At 40.1% G+C, this 18,660-nt stretch overlaps 1 protein-coding gene across 7 annotated transcripts in view; it reads left to right on the top strand.

Moving 5' to 3' along the window:
* Positions 1 to 17,152, top strand: part of tfec (transcription factor EC) — a 43,749-nt gene extending 26,597 nt beyond the window's left edge. Inside the window, exons 1-8 of one of the 7 annotated variants that reach the window (XM_085252067.1) lie at positions 5,517 to 5,660; positions 9,334 to 9,588; positions 10,343 to 10,444; positions 12,479 to 12,599; positions 13,459 to 13,515; positions 13,647 to 13,722; positions 14,671 to 14,818; positions 15,917 to 17,152. In XM_085252067.1, the coding sequence (XP_085108193.1) occupies positions 5,604 to 5,660; positions 9,334 to 9,588; positions 10,343 to 10,444; positions 12,479 to 12,599; positions 13,459 to 13,515; positions 13,647 to 13,722; positions 14,671 to 14,818; positions 15,917 to 16,399 (1,299 nt within the window). In that variant the 5' untranslated portion in view covers positions 5,517 to 5,603 and the 3' untranslated portion in view covers positions 16,400 to 17,152. Of the gene's footprint in view, positions 1 to 5,516; positions 5,661 to 6,313; positions 8,760 to 9,333; positions 9,589 to 10,342; positions 10,445 to 12,478; positions 12,600 to 13,458; positions 13,516 to 13,646; positions 13,723 to 14,670; positions 14,819 to 15,916 lie in introns of those variants that run through there. The other 6 variants (XM_085252066.1, XM_085252069.1, XM_085252062.1 and 3 more) reach the window with 6 other exon arrangements.
* The last annotated feature ends 1,508 nt before the right edge of the window (positions 17,153 to 18,660 follow it).

Below are 18,660 nucleotides of genomic sequence, written 5' to 3' on the forward strand. Positions count from 1 at the left end.
ACTATGCATGTGACTTCAGAGATTTGGCTTGCATCATTCAAAGTAATGTTGTGCACCCTTGTTGGAAAAAAGTTACAATCTAGTTTTTGTATTTTCCATTATCTTCAGACACAAAAAGCACATCTAATGTTCCACTTATATGTTACATCATGTTGCCTAATGTTTTTATATTGATTCAGAATACTACAGACTAAGTTGATCATTCTGTAATAGGTTACCCAAGACTTAATTACAAGTCTTGATGCTGTTCGATTATTAAATCTTTTTTGGCCAGCTCTACCGATTCTTTCCTGACTATTAAATTCAATAGTCTGTGCTTCATCCATGACTATACCTTCATGTCATATGAATAGTTTCATTCAGGGTGTTTATCTAAGAGTGTAATTTTACAAGAATTGCCAGTAGACAGTTTCATTGAATTCTTAAAAATTGTTATGTTTTCTTAGTAACTGATAGATGCAGACTTATTGTGAGTGGACTGCGGATATATAGATATGAGCTGGGCTGTGTTTAAGTAATTAAATAATGGATTTAAACATATTCCAGTAGATGATCTTTGAGTGTTATTTTTGCTGTTCTAAATATTAATACTAATTGCAACTATCTAGCTAGAAATGTCAAAGAATCCAGATTAAAACTTAAACTCCCATCAGTGCAGATGTAAAAGGTTCTAGTTTTATGTCTGTAAGTGTTATTTCAGTATAAGTTTTGTTGGAGGTGGGTAAAAGACCAACCTCCATGCTATGAAATGACAAGTCTTCAAAGCAGGATTACCAATCACCGATTATTGACAACCATTGTAGTTTCTGATTTTATTTTCAGCTTGTCTGCTAAACAAATCAGATAGAAATGACTGAAATTGGTGAATTGATACATAAAAATCTATGCCTATAATAAAACCAGTAGCAAATTTAAGCTGTCAGTCAGCCTGGTGTAGACACGCAGACAGCTGGTACTGAGGACTGAGAGGTCAGAGTCTCTGTGAACTGAACAGATCAAACGCTTCAATAAAATCCTACTTACACTCATGTCTCTTACTGTGGTTTCCCACCAGGATGTATAACTTCAGAACAGATTGAATTAGTGAGAGAGAATAGATTCCTAATCGATTAGACTAAGTGTATTTAGACTCAGTTTGACATGCAGCATTTGTACAAAAGGCACAGTGAGTCAAATCTTTTGAGATAAATAGATAAATATATCTGTCCTTTACAAAAAAGTAGGGTAGCACAGTCGTACTTAACCGCATCTTTCTTTTAAGGAAATCTAATTCATTGTCTGTATTGTAACTATTTTGTCTATAATCCTTTATCCAGTCTTGAAAAGTCTTTAGTTTGGTAAGCTGGGATTGTCTTGCAATCAATCATGTGCATAATTTTAATAAGACTTCATCTTAATAGTTATAGCTGGGGCTCACTGGGGCTTCTTTTCACCGTCTGCCAAAGCGAGAGATTAAAGTTTGTCTATGGTGCAGCTTTCTGACATCATCCAAAGAAGCAATACTAAACATCGCTCTATCCTGTTCTAGCTCACTGGACAGTGAGGGTCAAGGCTGAGATTCCCCTTTCAGAACTACTACACAGTAGTTTACCCATAATCCTGTTCTGTTCTGTACTGCTCAACAGCTTCTGTTTAAACTTCTTTTGAGGAAAACTTGTCCTGTGTTTCTTGCTCAAATCCACCAGGTGGCCTGGTGCGGTAAATTAGTGCGGTCAGTGTTAATCTCGTTAAATTGACGTTAACACCATAACCGCATTGGATGGCGCTAACATGTTAACGAGCTAACCTCGCTAACACGTTGATGCCATGCAGCCCCACGCACGCATCGGGCGATCCGTGCTAACTCACTAACAGAGATTTGCCAGATTAATGCAGTTGTGGTGTTAATGTCATTTTAAGGAGATTAATGCTGACTGCACTAATTTAATTATATGCAAACATGCCTAAAAATGTAGTATATAATAACAAAATCAAAGTTTGGATCATTGTAACAAGCTTTAGAGTCAATATTTGGTATGACTACTGTTATCCTTTAATACAGTCCGAACTCTCTTAGAAAAACTTTCTCATGTTTTCTTAAGGAAAGATTCTCCAACCTTCTTGAAGAACATTCAAAGCTCCTCTTATGCTGCATTTTTTTCTGTTCTTTGTCGAGATGATCCCACACTGCTTCAATAATTTTGAGAGGTTCTGGGGAGGCCAATCCATGACTGACAGTGTGTCATAGAAATGTGTTTTTCTGCCCGGGTATGCTTTTACTGCATTGGAAGTTGAATTTTTCATCACTGTCATGATGAGAAATGAAGCAGTTGACAATTCGATACGTTTGAGATGGTATTAAAACCTGATCATACTTTTCCATACAATATTTCCATCAGGTTTGACAAGATTGCACAACGCTACTGGCTGAAATGCATGCAGTCGCAGACAGAGCCTATGTTGTACAAATGACTGATTGTCAGGTTCTTGTGTAATGTGGCATATTTCAGTCATTTCTTCCTGGTTCCTTTTATTAGACCATTTCTGATGAGGTTTCAGTGAACAGTATAGGGCTCACCTGTAGGGCCATATGCAACAGTCAGGTCCTGTGTCAGGTCTTTGCTGGATTTTTTCCCCTATTTCTTAAGGACTTTTAGAAACGGTTCATCTGCTGTTATATATTTTAGGCCTACAACTTCTTCTTTTATCCTCCATGGGTTCCATTCCCACAATTTTTTACGGACAGACTGCACATTATATCGCAATATGCCAATATTTCAGTTACTAGCTCTTTGGGAATCACCCTGTTGGTGCAATAGCACCAACTTATGTCAAATTTTATGTTATTCTGTTACCATTTTACTTATATTTGACTAAAGAAATTAGAACAAATGAAATGTATTTGCAGCAGGCTGCTAGTAACAAAGTGGCTAAAAATACAATTTAAAATGAGTTCTGTGTAAACGCATCATTGGTTAATCCCCTGAGTTAAATGGCCATTTTATGTGTGAAAAATATACAGGTCAGTGTTAGGTGGCTTAACAACAACAGGACAGTGCACTTTAACATTTTTTTAAATAATGTTTAGTTATTATATGTCTTATAGTCTTATCATTAAAAAACTAAAACCAACCAATGTAAACAATACAGTGTCATTAACAGCAAAAGGTTTTATTCACAAATATACAGTTTGTGTAGACCACTTGTGAAGTAAAAAAATATATATAAACCAAAAAACATAGTCTACAAACCTGGATTTATTCTGTGCTTTTTCTTCATGTTCTTAACTAGCGCGTGTCTGTGAAGTAGTGTGCATGCATGTGTGCATGAGGGTCTGCGACCTCTCAGGTGTTCCTGTGAACAGGCTCCTTTTTCAGTGCTCACAGAAAGAATAATGCGCTCTAACTGATTTAGCAGCAAAAATTGTATTATTGCATTTTGACTAATTACATCTACCCTGTACTGACAGAGAGGACAGGCTGCACTGCGTTGCTCTTTCTCCTACTCCTCTCTCAGCTTTCTGAAGACCTTCAGCTGACTGTAGCTATTTATGTAATACTCATTTGTAAAATTAAAGGTAAATGAGTCAGCCACAAATGTATACTTTGTTAGTCTATTAGTGTGTTATGTCAGGTATTTGCACTTTGCTACAGTAGCTCACATTTTTAGTTCACTACATTTTTAAACCAAAATTCAGTGGAACGTGAACTGTTAAGTAAAATGATTATGAAAATATTTTTCTATATATGACTTGGTGTTAAAACCAGAGAAAATAGTTTCACAACTAAGTCCTCTGCTTGCTATATCAGTCAAATATAGTTAAATAGGTTTTGTTTGTGTACTTACAGGAATCAGTTTTTCTTTTTTAACCACAGCTGTAGTTATGTACCGCTAATGGCGCTGTACGAATTTACATTTCATTTTCTCTCAGGCTTCAAAATATTACCCGTGTTTTTGTAATTAATGATGGCATTTAAAAAAAAAAAAAGAAGTTTGTTTACAATCAAACCTCCACAGGGCACCTTTAAATCATTTTACAGTGAGATGTCTTTACTTTAAGTATGAATTTTAATTATTTTCGCAGCACTGCTGAGGTGAACCATTTTCTTAAATTCAATATTTCATCAAGGTAACAAGCGCATGCTCTCGCACACAGTTTCATGTGTAATCCAGTTAAAATAGCTGTAATATTTAATTCATATGAGAATCATTAAAAGTGCAGTGGTGCTGTGTCCATTATGCATTCCTTTTCTAGCAGGATAAAACAGTCCTCAGATGTGGGCGCTGCACTTTGAAGTGTTGTCTCAGAAGCAGGCCAACTCTTACAGGAAGTCCCTGATGTTTAAAACATGCTATGACGGGGGACTAACAAAGGTGAGCACTTGTGGCTTGCCCCAAGATGAGCCAAAAATGGCCAGCCAGGAATTTTTGCCTAGATCTGATGGAGCGTACATACAGCAGACATCAAATAAACAAAATAGTGGACAAATATACACATGGGTAATGGTTAGAACAGTACAAAAACGAGTGCAGGAAAACACAGCAACAGATAAGCTGGAGAGATGGGCATGCCTCGTGTTGATGGTCAAACAGCAGCAACAGAATCCAGATAGTGCAGCATAAATATTACCTAATGATCTAGATCCGCTATATACACAGAAGATTACTGTGCATAGTAGCATCAAGAAGGGCATTCTTTGCGTAATGAAATCATTGACCATAGACACGTGTGGGGCAGGCTGCATTTAAACTGCTGAAAGAAGACTTTTAAAACCCAAAGTCTGCACAGGATTGATTTAATTGATTCAGTTTAAGCCATTATGTTCAATGTCCTCAAATTAATCCTGATGTGTTTATTACAGTGAATCAAAAATAATTACTATATGAAATTTGAGTTCTTAAATTGTCAGGACCAGTGTGGAGTTCACCCCAGAACATGTATCGGAGCAACTCTGATTCAGATTTATTCACCTGCTAATATAAAAACTTGTAAATCTTGGGATTAAAGGGAGGACTTTTCAGGGATTTTTGGCCTAATAATAACTAGAACATAATAAAAATGTGTGTTTTAGCATGTTTGCACACATTCTCAAGATTCCTGTTTCCCTGTGTTGGAAAAGTGACTACAGTTTTGTGGATAAAATGACTTCCACTGGGAAGTTGGTGTCATGAAGACAGGAAACTGCGCTGAGCTAGGCTGGATGTTATGTGGGAAAAGCAGGAAAGTGTAGTGATCCACAAGCAAGCAGGAATTCACATTCTGTCAACTTATTATGGCTTCGCACACACACATTCACACACTTACTTCAACCCCCTACTGTAAATGCCATCTGTATTTCTGCCTCTGTCAGGCCTTTTCCTTGACCAAACACACACACAGACACACAGCTACAGAGGGGAAACGGCTCGTGCTGCTCCCAAATAAGCTGATGTGTCATGGCTTCCTTTCTGATATTTCTGAAAAAAAAAAAAAAATTCAGGAAGGAGGCTGCAGCACCTCTCTTTTTCTTCCTCTTCTTCTCCTCCTGTCACGGTGTGAGACGAAGCTGTGGCTGTGACAGTTGTTCTTCTTCTGTAAGGATTTGCAGCTCCTGTGGTGGGAGACGCTGCCACTCTGGAGAGCCATGAGCCGCTGTTGTGTGGTCAAAGTAATCACCTTGACAGAGATCCAACTTTTACAGGTAGGGGAAATGACTTATTTACAGCCCAGGAATTTTGAGGCAATGACACACACTGAAGAAAACATTGTGTTAAATTCTATGTGTGCATTTGTTTGCACGCAAGACACATTTGCAGTTACAGCCAGACTAACCATGGAGGCACCGTGGAATGGGACTTTTGCTATCAGTTCGCTATCCCAGTCTTATCTTTCCTCACATTGCACAATCTAGTGGGTGGTTACAGCTATTTACTGGTTAGCAGGCTCAGCAAAATACAGTAAGCATGACCGAGGAAGAGTTTTGTTCCACTTTCAACTCATCTCCATCCATTTGAGATGGGAAAACAAGATGTTAGATGTTAATAATCTGCATCAATATGTCGCAAAGTGCGGCATTTTGCAGAAATGAATCCAAAACTCCTAGTAGGTTTTGCCCATAATTTGTACAGCTAGCTAATGTCACCATCACCCAGTGTTTCATAAGTTGTTGGATTTTTCTGAAGTGAAAGGAGAACTTGGGCAAGACTGAAACTGGATTAGGCAAGAGCTTTGTGCATTTCAATGTAAAACCTGCAAGGTTGTCTAGTACAATGGCTTTGTGAGTGCAGCATTTCGGGGGGAGAGGGCCACTAAAGAAATACGCCTCTTAACTGCGAGGTAAATGACACCACTGTTAAATGGATCTCACAAATAGAGGCTAAAGAACTGGGCTTACGTTTAGCTGTGAAGGTGTTACTGTAATTTCGGGCCTGCTGCTATCTGTAAGTAGAAGCTGAGGTTTGGGATGTTGCTTTATTTTAAGCCTGACAGAGCTTTGAATTGATATGTTGAAGAGCTGCAGTTGTATTCACTTGTGATGGGATTTCTTGGGCGTGTACTGTAGAGTGCTTTAGATTTGATTAGGACATATGTAGGGACAAAGGCATGTTCTGGGTTTTGGCATTTTTATTTTAGTGGTCTAATATCTCTAATGACGAAAAGTGAGGAAGATACAGATATATATTATTTTATTCAAACACTCTGAAATATGCTGACAAGAAGGTGTGTTCTAAAGTTAAACTATGTGCATTAAGTCAAAAGGCAAAAAGCTTTCATAGTTTAATGTAGGTTTGCATGTCAGGAATAACTGTACAAATGTGTGTAAATAGAAAACTGAACCCATGACCTCCTCTGTGCCAATAATCTCAAACACTGCCTTGATTGTTGTAGCAGGTGCTGGTAGCCGTGCCGAAAAAGAGGAAAACAACCAAAACAAAACAAAACTGAAGCATCTGAATAGCTACAACATGCCCAAACTCCTGATTGATTACATTCTTATATTCTCTCCTGACCCATGTGTATGGCGGGCACTGATAATTTTCCTGCATGCCCGCTTCACACATGCACAGGCCTGCCATTGTCGAGGCTGGCCTTGGTGACTGAAGCACCATTACTCCTCAAATCTAATCAGATTTCCTTAAGTGGATAACAAGCGTGTCTCCGGCATTTACAGTAGTGAGAAAGCTGAAGTGAAACCAGGACAATCCGCTGTCACACAAAGCAGATGTGGTGTGCAGCGGTCCTGGCATCCCTCCTGCTATCCAAAGTGGAAAAAAATGTTGATTGGCTAACAACTGGCATCTTGTTTAGCCTGGAGAACTCAGATAACAACTCTTAGTCACTACTGACAAGATGAGTATTGTGATGAGCCTGGTCTTAGTTAGGTGGCTGAGTTGTGAATAAGGTCAGCTAGTCTAGCTGACAAGGGGGAATTTAATGCTGACTTTTAGCATAAAGACCAATTCTAAAGCTGTCAAAGCTAAAAACTCCCTACAGTTCAGCAGCTTTGTGCCAGACAGCATTTGAAGAATAAGAAGTTTGGTCTGAAAGCATGACGATATAAAGGATAGCTGCATAACAAATCAGTTCTGACTTTTTTTTTTCTGAGGCAGCGTAAAATTAGAAGTAACACTTGCACTGTTCTAACCAACAGCTGATGATACTTTTTTTTTGGCATTTTAAATAAGCTAGCTGCTTTCCTCATCTCACATAAACGACACCTGTCGCCTGTTTTTAAGGCTGAGTACTGTGATCTAAATGTGTTACCATGAAATTAGGAACACATTAAATATCGGCATTTTCAAATCATGTTCGAGTAATACTGGTCTGGCCAATCGAAGCTTCTTGAGCTTGTTGTTGCTTAGTTTTTGGTGGGTCCTGATTCCGTCAGTCCCTGAAAGAGCATCTATTCCATGGTTTAAAATAACTGAGAGCTTGCTGTTTTGACCAGTAAATAAAACAGATTTGGGAGGAAGTACGCGAGACACAGGCAAACTGACCAACCTATTACAGTCAACAAGACTACCATTCTTAAATCATAGCACTTCATGTACTCCCCTAAATACTCTGCAGCCCCTAAACGAATAAAGCAAGTCACGACAGCAACCGTCTTTGTGAGCACCAACAAGCATGAAAATTTGATATTTTAGGAGGGATGTTCTTTCCTAAATTTGCCCTCAACTTACACCAAAGGAGACTTCAAAACAGATTTACTGCAGTTATTGTATGGGGAACGCATAATACTAAACTATTTACTTTAAAAGCCTTGAATGAATTGAAAGGCTTGGTTAAAAATGGCATTGGAGGAGTTATTTAAAAACTTCACTGGGGAACAAGGGTCAATTGTGCTGCCACAACCCCTACAGAGGGTTGCAGAGGACTTTGGGAGATCACCACTGATTGGTCAACCAGAAAGAAAAGGGCGGTCTGAGGGAGTTAGTGATAGATGCCAAAGGCAGATACCCTGCAGTGATCAAACCTTGGATGATCTAACAGTCCAGTGTTTGAAGTGATTATCATTGCTACGCAACATAAAGGCTTACACCCAGCTTTGGGCCTAATTAGTTCACTTAGGGCCCTTTATAAAGAGCTGGTAGGGAGACTGGAAGGGACAGACACTCACTGAGAAGTCACCAGATCAACAGGATAGCAGCAGCAGCAGCAGCAGCAGCCGTGGATCCCTAAAGTTGACCTGCTGCCACACCAGAACAAATCAATTTGAAGATTATCTGCTTTTCTGAGAATGCCACACTTAAGTGACTGCAGTTACTACACAATGCGGGATGCAACCAGAGCTTCAAATGTAAGAATACCAACTTTTAGAAACATTGTGAGCGGCTTGGTAAAGTTTATTTAACACTGCTTTCATAATGTTTTTTAAGGTTATCTTGACTATTGCTGTACTGACATGTAATTCAAGATCAACTGAAGATTAAATATTAAGATTGATTGTAAAAATAGTCAGCTTAGTTGGTTAAATTCAGCTGAAGTCTCAGGGGGGAAGAAAAGCTTTTTGCTTTTAGGTTTGTTTTTTTAACTTTTAGACTGTGAAAATGAGTTCAGAGAATGAGATCAAATTCCCATAAAGACACTTTCAACATTTTTATTTCTGTACATGATTCACTTTATTATGAGTTCTAACTTACAGTTTGCAAGTCTGTAAATTTACTGCGCATAAGTGACTAATCACGGCAAACTAGTTATGTGTGTTACTTTAGATATTCTTTTCATAAAGTCAACAGCTGTTTTGGACAACCCCTGTGCAAATACTCTGAGTCAGCGCTGTTTCAGCGGTATGGGAAACAGTGCCCAACCTTGCGCTTCCTGGACTAACTTAGTCAGCTTGCTGAACTGTTGAATGATCTGTTCTGCTACAGGTACAGAGCCACCTGGAGAACTCCAAGTTCCATCTCCACCAGAGCCAGAATCAGCCCGTGAAGCAGTACCTGACGCTGGGCTCCAAGCTGGCCTCCTCGGCCGCATCAGGCCACGCCGTGACACATCCGCACACCCCTGGCCAGGCACTCGCCACCGTGCCAATCATGAGGAACGGACACATGCCCCCTGTCAGTGACAGCAGTAACCCCAACAGCCCTGTTACCCTGCTTACGATGGCCAATCATGACAGTGAGGTGAGTGGACGCATGGAAAAGGAAAGAATCTCAGTCATGACTTTGTGGAACTGAAATTCAGAGAACTCCGACCGTGAAATTGAAACAGAAGTTTTGAACCACAGACTGGGTCACTTACGGATGAACTGTGGTTCATGGTTTTTGTAGATTACACAACATCCTTACAAGGTTTTCCTTTCAGCACAGCCTATTACTTTAAAGCAAAGCTTTTCTTCTCTGTTGATTTTTAATAAGCACTTGTGAAAGATTTGTTGCTGCCCCTCTAATTTCTTTCTAAGGGTGATAAATAATGGCTGACACTTTGTTGAGATGGATAGCTGACACGGTGCATACTTCAGAAGCATCAATTATGACTAAATGTACTATCTGGATTGGGTCTGAATCTTAATGCAGGGAGCAGGTCCAACTAATCATCTAAACAAAGTGATGCCATTATTGATCGCCCTCTCTCTCTGATGTGCTCATCAATAACTTCAGACATGCAGTCTCTGATGAGAGAACCCCTTTCAAAGGAGGAAACTAGGTTGGTAACAGATGCCTGTTTTTTCCCGCCAGCACCACTAACAAATCTGAGAACATGGCGGCGAAGAGCTCGTCTGTTATTGAATTAATCTCTCCACAGTTCCTCCCTCTTTTTCCCTTGTCTATTCTGGTTTGAATGTTGAGATTTCAAACGAATTGGACAGCATTGAAATTCTGGTACAAACATCATCAGTCTGTCCTTGAGTACACTGAAATCACTGTTTTCTTTTAGTTTCCAATGGATGAAGTTATTGATGACCTAATTAGTCTTGAATCCGGTTTCAATGATGGAGGCTTGGATTGCATGGAGCCTAACATCATAATGCAAAACAATGTAAGTATGAATCACATCAACTTTGCTCTAATAGCTACTCATTAACCCCCCCCCCCCCCCCCTTTTTTTTTTTTTTAAATAATGCTTTGTGCTGATTTCTGCATTTCTGCATGGCTGCCTCTGTGGGTTAGACTAGGTGAGCCTAGATTTGTGACAGTCCCCTTAACTAATCACTTCTCTGTTTTTAAAGTTGAATGGGGACTTGAAAGTGAGGTTTCTTTACCCAAACCCTTAGGTGCTGGTTTGACTCGCTTGGGAAAAAGGGGACCCGACTCAGTTTGAGGTCAGCTTAAGTCTAGAAATGAGTCAAAGTTCACTTGAGATTAGCAACATTACTAAAGAAGTTTAACAAAGCAGATTAAGAACTTTTTTTTTAAAGGAAAAGTGATGACATGCGTTTAACAACTAAAGCTAAATGTATAGTAAATTCATAAATTCATAGGAAAATCACATGTGAGAAAGGTCTTTTTATACTAGTCTGTAATGATGTGCGCATAACAAAAAAAAATCAAATAAATGCTCTCAAAGTAATCAAATCTAAACCTGACATTTAGATTAGTGCATTAAAACATTTAGTAACATAAAGGAAAACTTTAAATCAGTCTAAAAAAAACACATAAAATGCACACTTTTTAACTCTTTAGCAAAAATGAAGTGGATGCACTGATGCACCAGTAGGATTCACAGACAGGGAAGAATTCAAAAACTCTGGGACAAGAGGTCAGTTTGGCCAGAGAACATAGCTACACAATGGGAATCAGGCCTAACTCCATAAATAAAAAGAGGCACACACACAGATAAAGCAAAACAGAGTAAAACACAACAGACATTGTAATGGAGGAGGAAGAATGAGGGCGAGTCAGTGGGTTTCAAATGTAGACAGGAATGCAACAGCCAGGAGCGAAGAGTGAGAGATTTTGCCAGAGAGAGTTACTGAGCCAGTGGATTGGCCTAATGCACATCGTCCCCATGGGCTTGTTCAGAAATGATACCGTGCTTAAATGGATCAATTCATCCTAATTAGTCATACAGTACGATGCATCACATCGTTTCGCTGTGTCAACACACTCAGGAACGCAGACGGGAGAGGAATTGAAGTGATTACAATTTTAGTAGTAGGGGAATTGTTCCTATCTTTTATTTTGATATGCAATTTTGTCCCCTCCTCCTATATATATATATATATATATATATATATATATATATATATATATATATATATATATATATATATACGTACATATTTTTAAAACCAGCTAACACTCATTTTCTCTTGACTTCCTTTTTCCACATATAAGAGCGTGGTTGTTAAATCTAACACACGTTGGAGATAAAATTAGTTGGAATCCGTGGTGGCTTCTGGCATGCTTTTTTTTCGACATAAATACACAAATGCGAATTAGACACACACGTGTGCCATCATGCTAAAGATCCAGACATCTCTGTCCCTCCACTCCATGAAAAGGCCGTATTATTGCAGAGGGGGATACATGTGTTCTCAGACAAGAAGACACCCGTAGGAAAACAGTTTTGCCTCTGTTCATGCAGTTGACCTAGCTAGCCTTTTCATCTAATGGGATGCTATTTTCAACACAGAGCGAATCAGTGTTAGGAGCACTTTCATCTGGAGGGGTTCTGAAAATGGTACCATTAGCAAATCAAGGCGCTATGTTTGGTCAAATCGCCCCCTTGGCGAGCAGCAAGCCTGGGTTCGAGGTCAGGGGTAAAACGTCTTACAATTAGGTTGCGTTTCTGTTAAGTTGTTTTTACTCCATTGCCACATTCCCGGGTAGAGTGGAGGAGATGCTAACAATCTTTTCTTCAACGCTCTGATCACTCCACATGTCTCTTGTCAGTTTTGCCAAACAAAGCCACACAGCAGTTAAAAACAACTGTTTGTTTGGCGGCTTTTGTGTCAAAGTGTGAAAGCCCTGTTTGTTTATGTGCGTGTGAATGTGTGAAATGTAAATGCACTTCCCATTCACTTAACTCACTCCCCTTTCTTCCTCTGCATCTCCCCTCTCTCCTGCCTAGGTGTCTCTCAGCAGCAGCATGTTGGACGTCTATGGGGGTGAACAAGGTATGAACGCCCCTAATGGTGGACTGAGTCCTACATCTAACCCTACAAAGCTCACTGTAAAAAGGGAATACACAGGTATGAACTCATACCATAATCTGACCAAACAGCTAAACCATTAAAGAGTTGCTCACATTGTGAAACCTAAAAAAATAGAAGCTAAAACAAAGTTCCCTTTGTTAGACACTAGTGGAGACTTTTCATCTCAAGGCAACAACAACAACAACAACAACAACAACAACAACAAAAAAGAGATCCTTTTAGGTTTTTTTGTTCATATTAAACACCCAGACGAAAGCTGATTAGGAAACAGAAAGGATGCCTGACCAAAAATAAATAAATAAATGAAATCCTTCAGTCTCAATGGGCAAATAAGAACATTGCCATCTGTTTCATTTGAGAGTAGGCAGAGGGGACAATGGGCTGTTGCACAGAGTTCAAATTGTCCTGATTAAATCAACAAGAGACAAATTGGGAAATCCAATCTCAGGTCCCCAATTATGTAATTTAGGAGAACGTGACTACAAATATGGATACACTGGAATTTTTGTCCTTCTCGGACGGATGAGTCAATTCGCTAAATCTTCTTAATTATAGAATGTTTTGCGGTAAAAAAAAATGGGGTTACCATTTTTCTTTTTCTTTACAATGAGCTTCATACATGCTGAAGGGGGATGAACCGGGGTCAGCGTGTGTGTAAGGAGGTCAAATTTATGTCCGTAGTGTAGACTCGCTGCACAGACACTCCTCATTCTGACCCCGGCGCTGAACTCCCCTCAAAACGGCTGATTGTGCGTCTCCTGACTGGACCTTCTGTGGCTTTTTGTATTTGTTGTCTTTCAGTTTCTAAATCTGTGTGCATTGCTAATCCATTCATTCTCCTGCGTGATTTATTTATTCGTGTATTTTTATGGTTTTTTTGCTTTTTTTTGGACAGAACACGACACAAGGGTGATGGCCAAAGAGAGGCAGAAAAAAGACAACCATAATTTGAGTAAGTGTCACCCCCTCCAACCCATGCCGTTCAGCTCCATAATACCTTAACATCTGGGATAACCTTTGGTGCAGCATCTGACACTGCTCTCATCAACTTTTGCTCCCTTTTTTTTCTTTCTGCTTGCACAGTTGAAAGAAGGCGACGATACAACATTAACTACAGGATTAAGGAGCTTGGAACACTCATACCAAAGTCGAATGATCCGTAAGTTGCAAAATCCTAAATATATTTACTGAAAAATTCTCCCCCGCCACCCCACCTCCTGCTTCGCTTCACTTCACGCCACTGAAACAACTGCAAGAACCTGTGTGTTGGGTATTAAATTCACAGCACAAAGACACTCGAAAAGTCGTTCATTGAATTCAAATGAGTGCTCGAGCACATTTCAGTCATATTTCAAGGGTGCACTTGAACTCTCATTGTAGTCGACGCTCTCCGAGCTGTACGTCTCCTCGCCGGGTCCCGGCAGTTCAGCTCAAAGCATGAATGATGAGGAAAGGGTCAAATGCAAAGAAGCGGGCCACGGCATTTGAATCAAAGTTTGAAGCACAATTGGAACACCGAGACGGAGCGTGGAACTGAATTGAAATCCCGCGGCCATCTTTCGCAGTTGAACTTTGCTTCAAATTTAAATGGAAGGTTAGCGTTGTCGTCGTGCCATTAACGCGGGATAAAAGAGATTATTAGCGCTGATCAGGCCAACGTCTCACTCGTGTGGAAAAGGACAATTTTACTACAGCTTCCCTGTCCTCTTTTAAAAAAGTAATAATATCTCCAAAAGAATGACTTGCACTCTAGCACCTTAAGTCCATTTCTCCATTTTTCTCCTTGCCTTCCTGCTTAGCTCATTTTCCCTTCACCTATTTTTATTCGAGGATTAATTTTACCGTACAAGGAGGTACAAGAATGGACTTTCCACATACCTACTTAACTATTCTATTAAAATTCCCATTCAGTGTCCCCATGTAATGTCCAAGGATGAATAATTGCCCCGTGTAAATCACCATTTCTTATTCATATCATAAAAAAGGGGGAGAAAAAAAACCTCTGTTAAAACTTTTCCCTGCATTTTTTTTTTATTGCAAAGGATATTCTGCCGACATAAGGGGGTTCTGTGTAAAAGGTTATCTTTTACGTTTCTCCTTTCTGCAGCGACATGCGGTGGAACAAAGGCACCATCCTCAAGGCCTCGGTGGAGTACATAAGATGGCTGCAGAAGGAGCAGCAGCACGCCCGGGAGCTGGAAAGCCGTCAGAAGAAGCTGGAGCAAGCCAATAGGAGGCTGCTCCTGAGGATCCAGGTAATAAGATGTGAATGTCTCAGTGGGTTTACTTTATATCTGTGGTATAAATGCAGATAAAGTGCTTGACACATTTGATAAACACAGAGAGAAAAAGAAGGAACTTATATTTCATATACATTTTTACAAGCCAATCAGCACACAGCATAATATTTTAATTCTATTTTACAATACTGAGTTCTTCCTGCCAAAGATCAGCTGGTAACTGCCAGTCCCACATCCATCATCCCCAGGTACTTCACGCTAATTTCCACCTGAATGCTTTACGACACCACAACGCAAACTTAGGGACTCCCACAGTCCCCGCCACCTTCACCACCACTCTCTTTTACAAAAGATCCCTCACATCCCATAATCTTTTCTTATAGAGGTCAGTGCTAATTACCTGATAAATAAACACAATGACCTCAGCTCTGCGACCTCAGGGAATGCAGCAGGGGCATAAATAGATGAAGAGCACTAATAGAAGAGATGCTTACTGATAAATGTGTGCTGATAGGATTGCACTATGCACATGCAGACTTTCACACTCATTCACTGTGGTTAACCAGAGTAGATATCAATGATGGGAATGCTAAAAAAAAGAAAAGAAAAGTATGTGTAATCAGAAATGATGATAAAAGTATGTGTGAAACAATAACCAACCCCGACAAAAGGGCAGCAAACAAAGGGCTTAATGCAACAGCAGGGCTTTGTGGTGTCACTGATGGGTGATAAGCGCAGATAATGTACTCTGTAAAAGTGTGAGAAGATTACGCAGTGAACCTCCCAATCCAACCTCAGAATGTGGAGGAGCCAGGGTGTGACTGTGATTGTGTCAGAGCTACTCCCATATTAGTTAAAGACGTCAGCTCATAACTGATGAATTTCACACAGTTTTAGATAGTTATTCAGATACTACACATAGCTTTTTGTTTTTCAAAAAAAAGTTGACGTCTCAGCTTACATCCATCTGTGCATCCAGTTGGCAGCTTCACCTACAGCTGCAAACTGCTTTGCAACCCAGCCCCAGCACCTTTGAACCTATGCCTGCTCTCGCCATGCACACATTTTCTAAACCTATTATTTTTTAAAAGGTTTCTTTTCTTTGCTTTCCAGGAGCTTGAGATTCAAGCACGAGCTCACGGGCTACCAAACATGGCCACAGCCTTGGGGACGGTCGAACTTTCCTCCCACCTACTCAAACAACAACAACAACAACAGCAGCAGCAGCAGCAGCAATCATCTCCCCAGGCCCAGCAACCTCAGCAGCCAACTCTCTACCAAGAGGACATCAACAACGACTACCTCCAGAGGATAGCTGCGGCATCTGGCGTGCCATCCACTGCCACCGTCAGCGGGCCGCAGGATCACATTAGTGGCACTGACGCCTGCACCACCTTCTCCGACCCGCTGTCCCATTTCACAGACTTCTTCACCACCACGCTTAAGGAGGAACACCAGCTGGATGAGATCCTGATGGATGACCCACTGTCGCCGTTTGGCACCGATCCGCTCCTCTCGGCCGGCTCCCCCGGAGCTGCATCCAAGGACAGCAGCCGCAGGAGCAGCTTCAGCTCTGCCGAGGGTGATGACCTATAAGGGTGCCCTCAGTCTCGTTATCACCTATAATCCCTGTCGGTAAAGGGCATCCACGTGGCCTTTAAATGACTGAGTGATGGCTCCGAGCATACATTTAAGACTCCTACTAGGGTTGCAAGTAATTTAAACGACAGCTGACAGCACTCCTTTAAAGTGCCACCTGTGCATTAAGCGTGTAGTTCTTGTCGATCAGTTGAGTGTTGAAGCTACAGAACACTGACGTTCGCCAAAGCTGAGCGGGAACAGAAACATCCTGTGAGCACACCACGGACCGGCTGCTCTTTTTAACTTTACTACAGACAGTTTCAACTATTCTCTGCCTCCCAGACACAGCTGAAAAAGACTTATAAGAAAAAGGGAGACAATTATAAGTACATAATGTTAATGACTACTGTTTTTTAAACACACTGTGGTGGCCACACACTGTAACATATGCAAAATAACCACTAAAAACATACCAAAGGTGTTTCCTTTCATGAAAGCATTAATTCTTTACAAAAGATCATGTTAATACGTTGCAGATGGTTGCATTATTTGATGTGCCTTATTTGACCAGTACTGATGTACTCACCCCAATGCCTAACACGTCCTCATCAGTGTCTTTGAAATGTTTTTGTTTGAAATGTTGGTGTATTTATATGTTTTATTCCATTTATTCATAAAAAGTATATATATTATTATCTAACACCTTTTTTAAAAACTTCTTTGTAGGGGTGGGAACGACGTAATAAACCCCTTTTTTTGTATTTCTTATTTCTTGTCATGCTGGATTCATTGGTGCACCCTTCCTCAAACAGTTGTTCCTGAGTGTCACACCTGTTGTAGCCACCGTCAGGAATTTCAGTTAGCAATCTGTCACATCCAAGCAACACATTTCTCACTTTGCTACAAAAACTTTTACTTCTAACTCAACACCCACAAACCTGCAGGTAAAAACTTGATACAAAGTGACTAGTTGTAAACTGGGGGCAATAAAAAAGAAGAAAAAGAAAAGAAAAGCACATTCTGGATGACAACAGGAGTGAATAAAAAAGCCTGGAAAGATTCATAGTGAAAGGCGAGGAGCCTTACAAGGTGGCTGATTGGCAACGAGAGGCCGAAAGGAAGAGAGAGGAGGGAAATTAGATAATAAAGACAAGTGGAGGAGGAGTAATAATTCTGATGAGCCCACTGTGAGCTGATGAGCCCTTGAGGATGAATAATGGCGACGGATAAAGAGTTGCTCTGAGAGCTGTTAGCCGAGAGCCGAGAAAGTTTCCTTTGAGGTAAGAGGTTGTGGAGATGGTGTCCTTTTCGGAATACGATTATAAACAATCTGTATCCAAGTTAGCCGCAGAAACTTTCTGTGTGACACAGAAATAAAAACTCTTTGATCTCATATTGACAAAAAAAAAGTAGCTGTGTCATTGACAAAAATCATACATCAACAAGCGGTTTTCTAATCATGAGGTCATGCATTAATAATACAACAAACACGCCAATACTTCCCAAATGGATTTCTCATCAAAGCCTCTTCAAATTAATGTTTCAGAGTCTTATTAGTGTGTACTGAAATCGAAACGTATCCCACTCGCATCTCCTCTTCAGCTGCAAATAAAGAGAAGATCCAATCAATTGGTTTGGAGCAGAGCCACTTCAAACTACAAAGTGATTAGTGATGTTTACGAGTAACTTTCCAAATCAGTTATAGAAGGCAAATACAGATTTCTGTTATGCTAAACAAAACAAAACAGCACTCTCTGTTGTAGTTAAAGTATTGGAAGGATATGAAGCAAGAACATTTTAAAAAGGTGTTAATTAAAAAGAAAACCAAAACATTCACACTCTATAGACAAAACACACTTCCTAACTAATTCATTTCCTCCATATCAAAAAGCTATCACAGGCAAAGTTCAAGGTCCGTTGTGCACATGCTTCAAAAGGAAATGTGGTCGGATGAGGCAACAGTGACATCAGAACAAGTGACTTTTTATTAGGAATATCACAGCTCATGAAGCCCAGGTTTGAAAAACTCGGAGGGTTTGTGTCTGCGCTGGATGGAGAAAACATGTCTGCCTGCATGTTAGAGGCATTAGCTGCATGTGTAAGGAGTTAAACTTGAACATGTAAAACAAATTTGGGTATATTTCCAATTGCGCAACTCTCTCAATCTTTGTCTCACTCGCTATAGTCCTTGCCTAATTTCCGTCGTAGAGAAACAGATGGGATTCTAGCTTCTTACAGAATCTGCAAAGAAAAAAAAAGTGCACCTAGTAAAATAA

This window comes from Mchenga conophoros, linkage group LG17 (assembly GCF_057382185.1).
Source record: "Mchenga conophoros isolate Kocher_MC1m ecotype Shallow Benthic linkage group LG17, M_conophoros_male_GT1.1, whole genome shotgun sequence".
NCBI lineage: Eukaryota > Metazoa > Chordata > Actinopteri > Cichliformes > Cichlidae > Mchenga > Mchenga conophoros.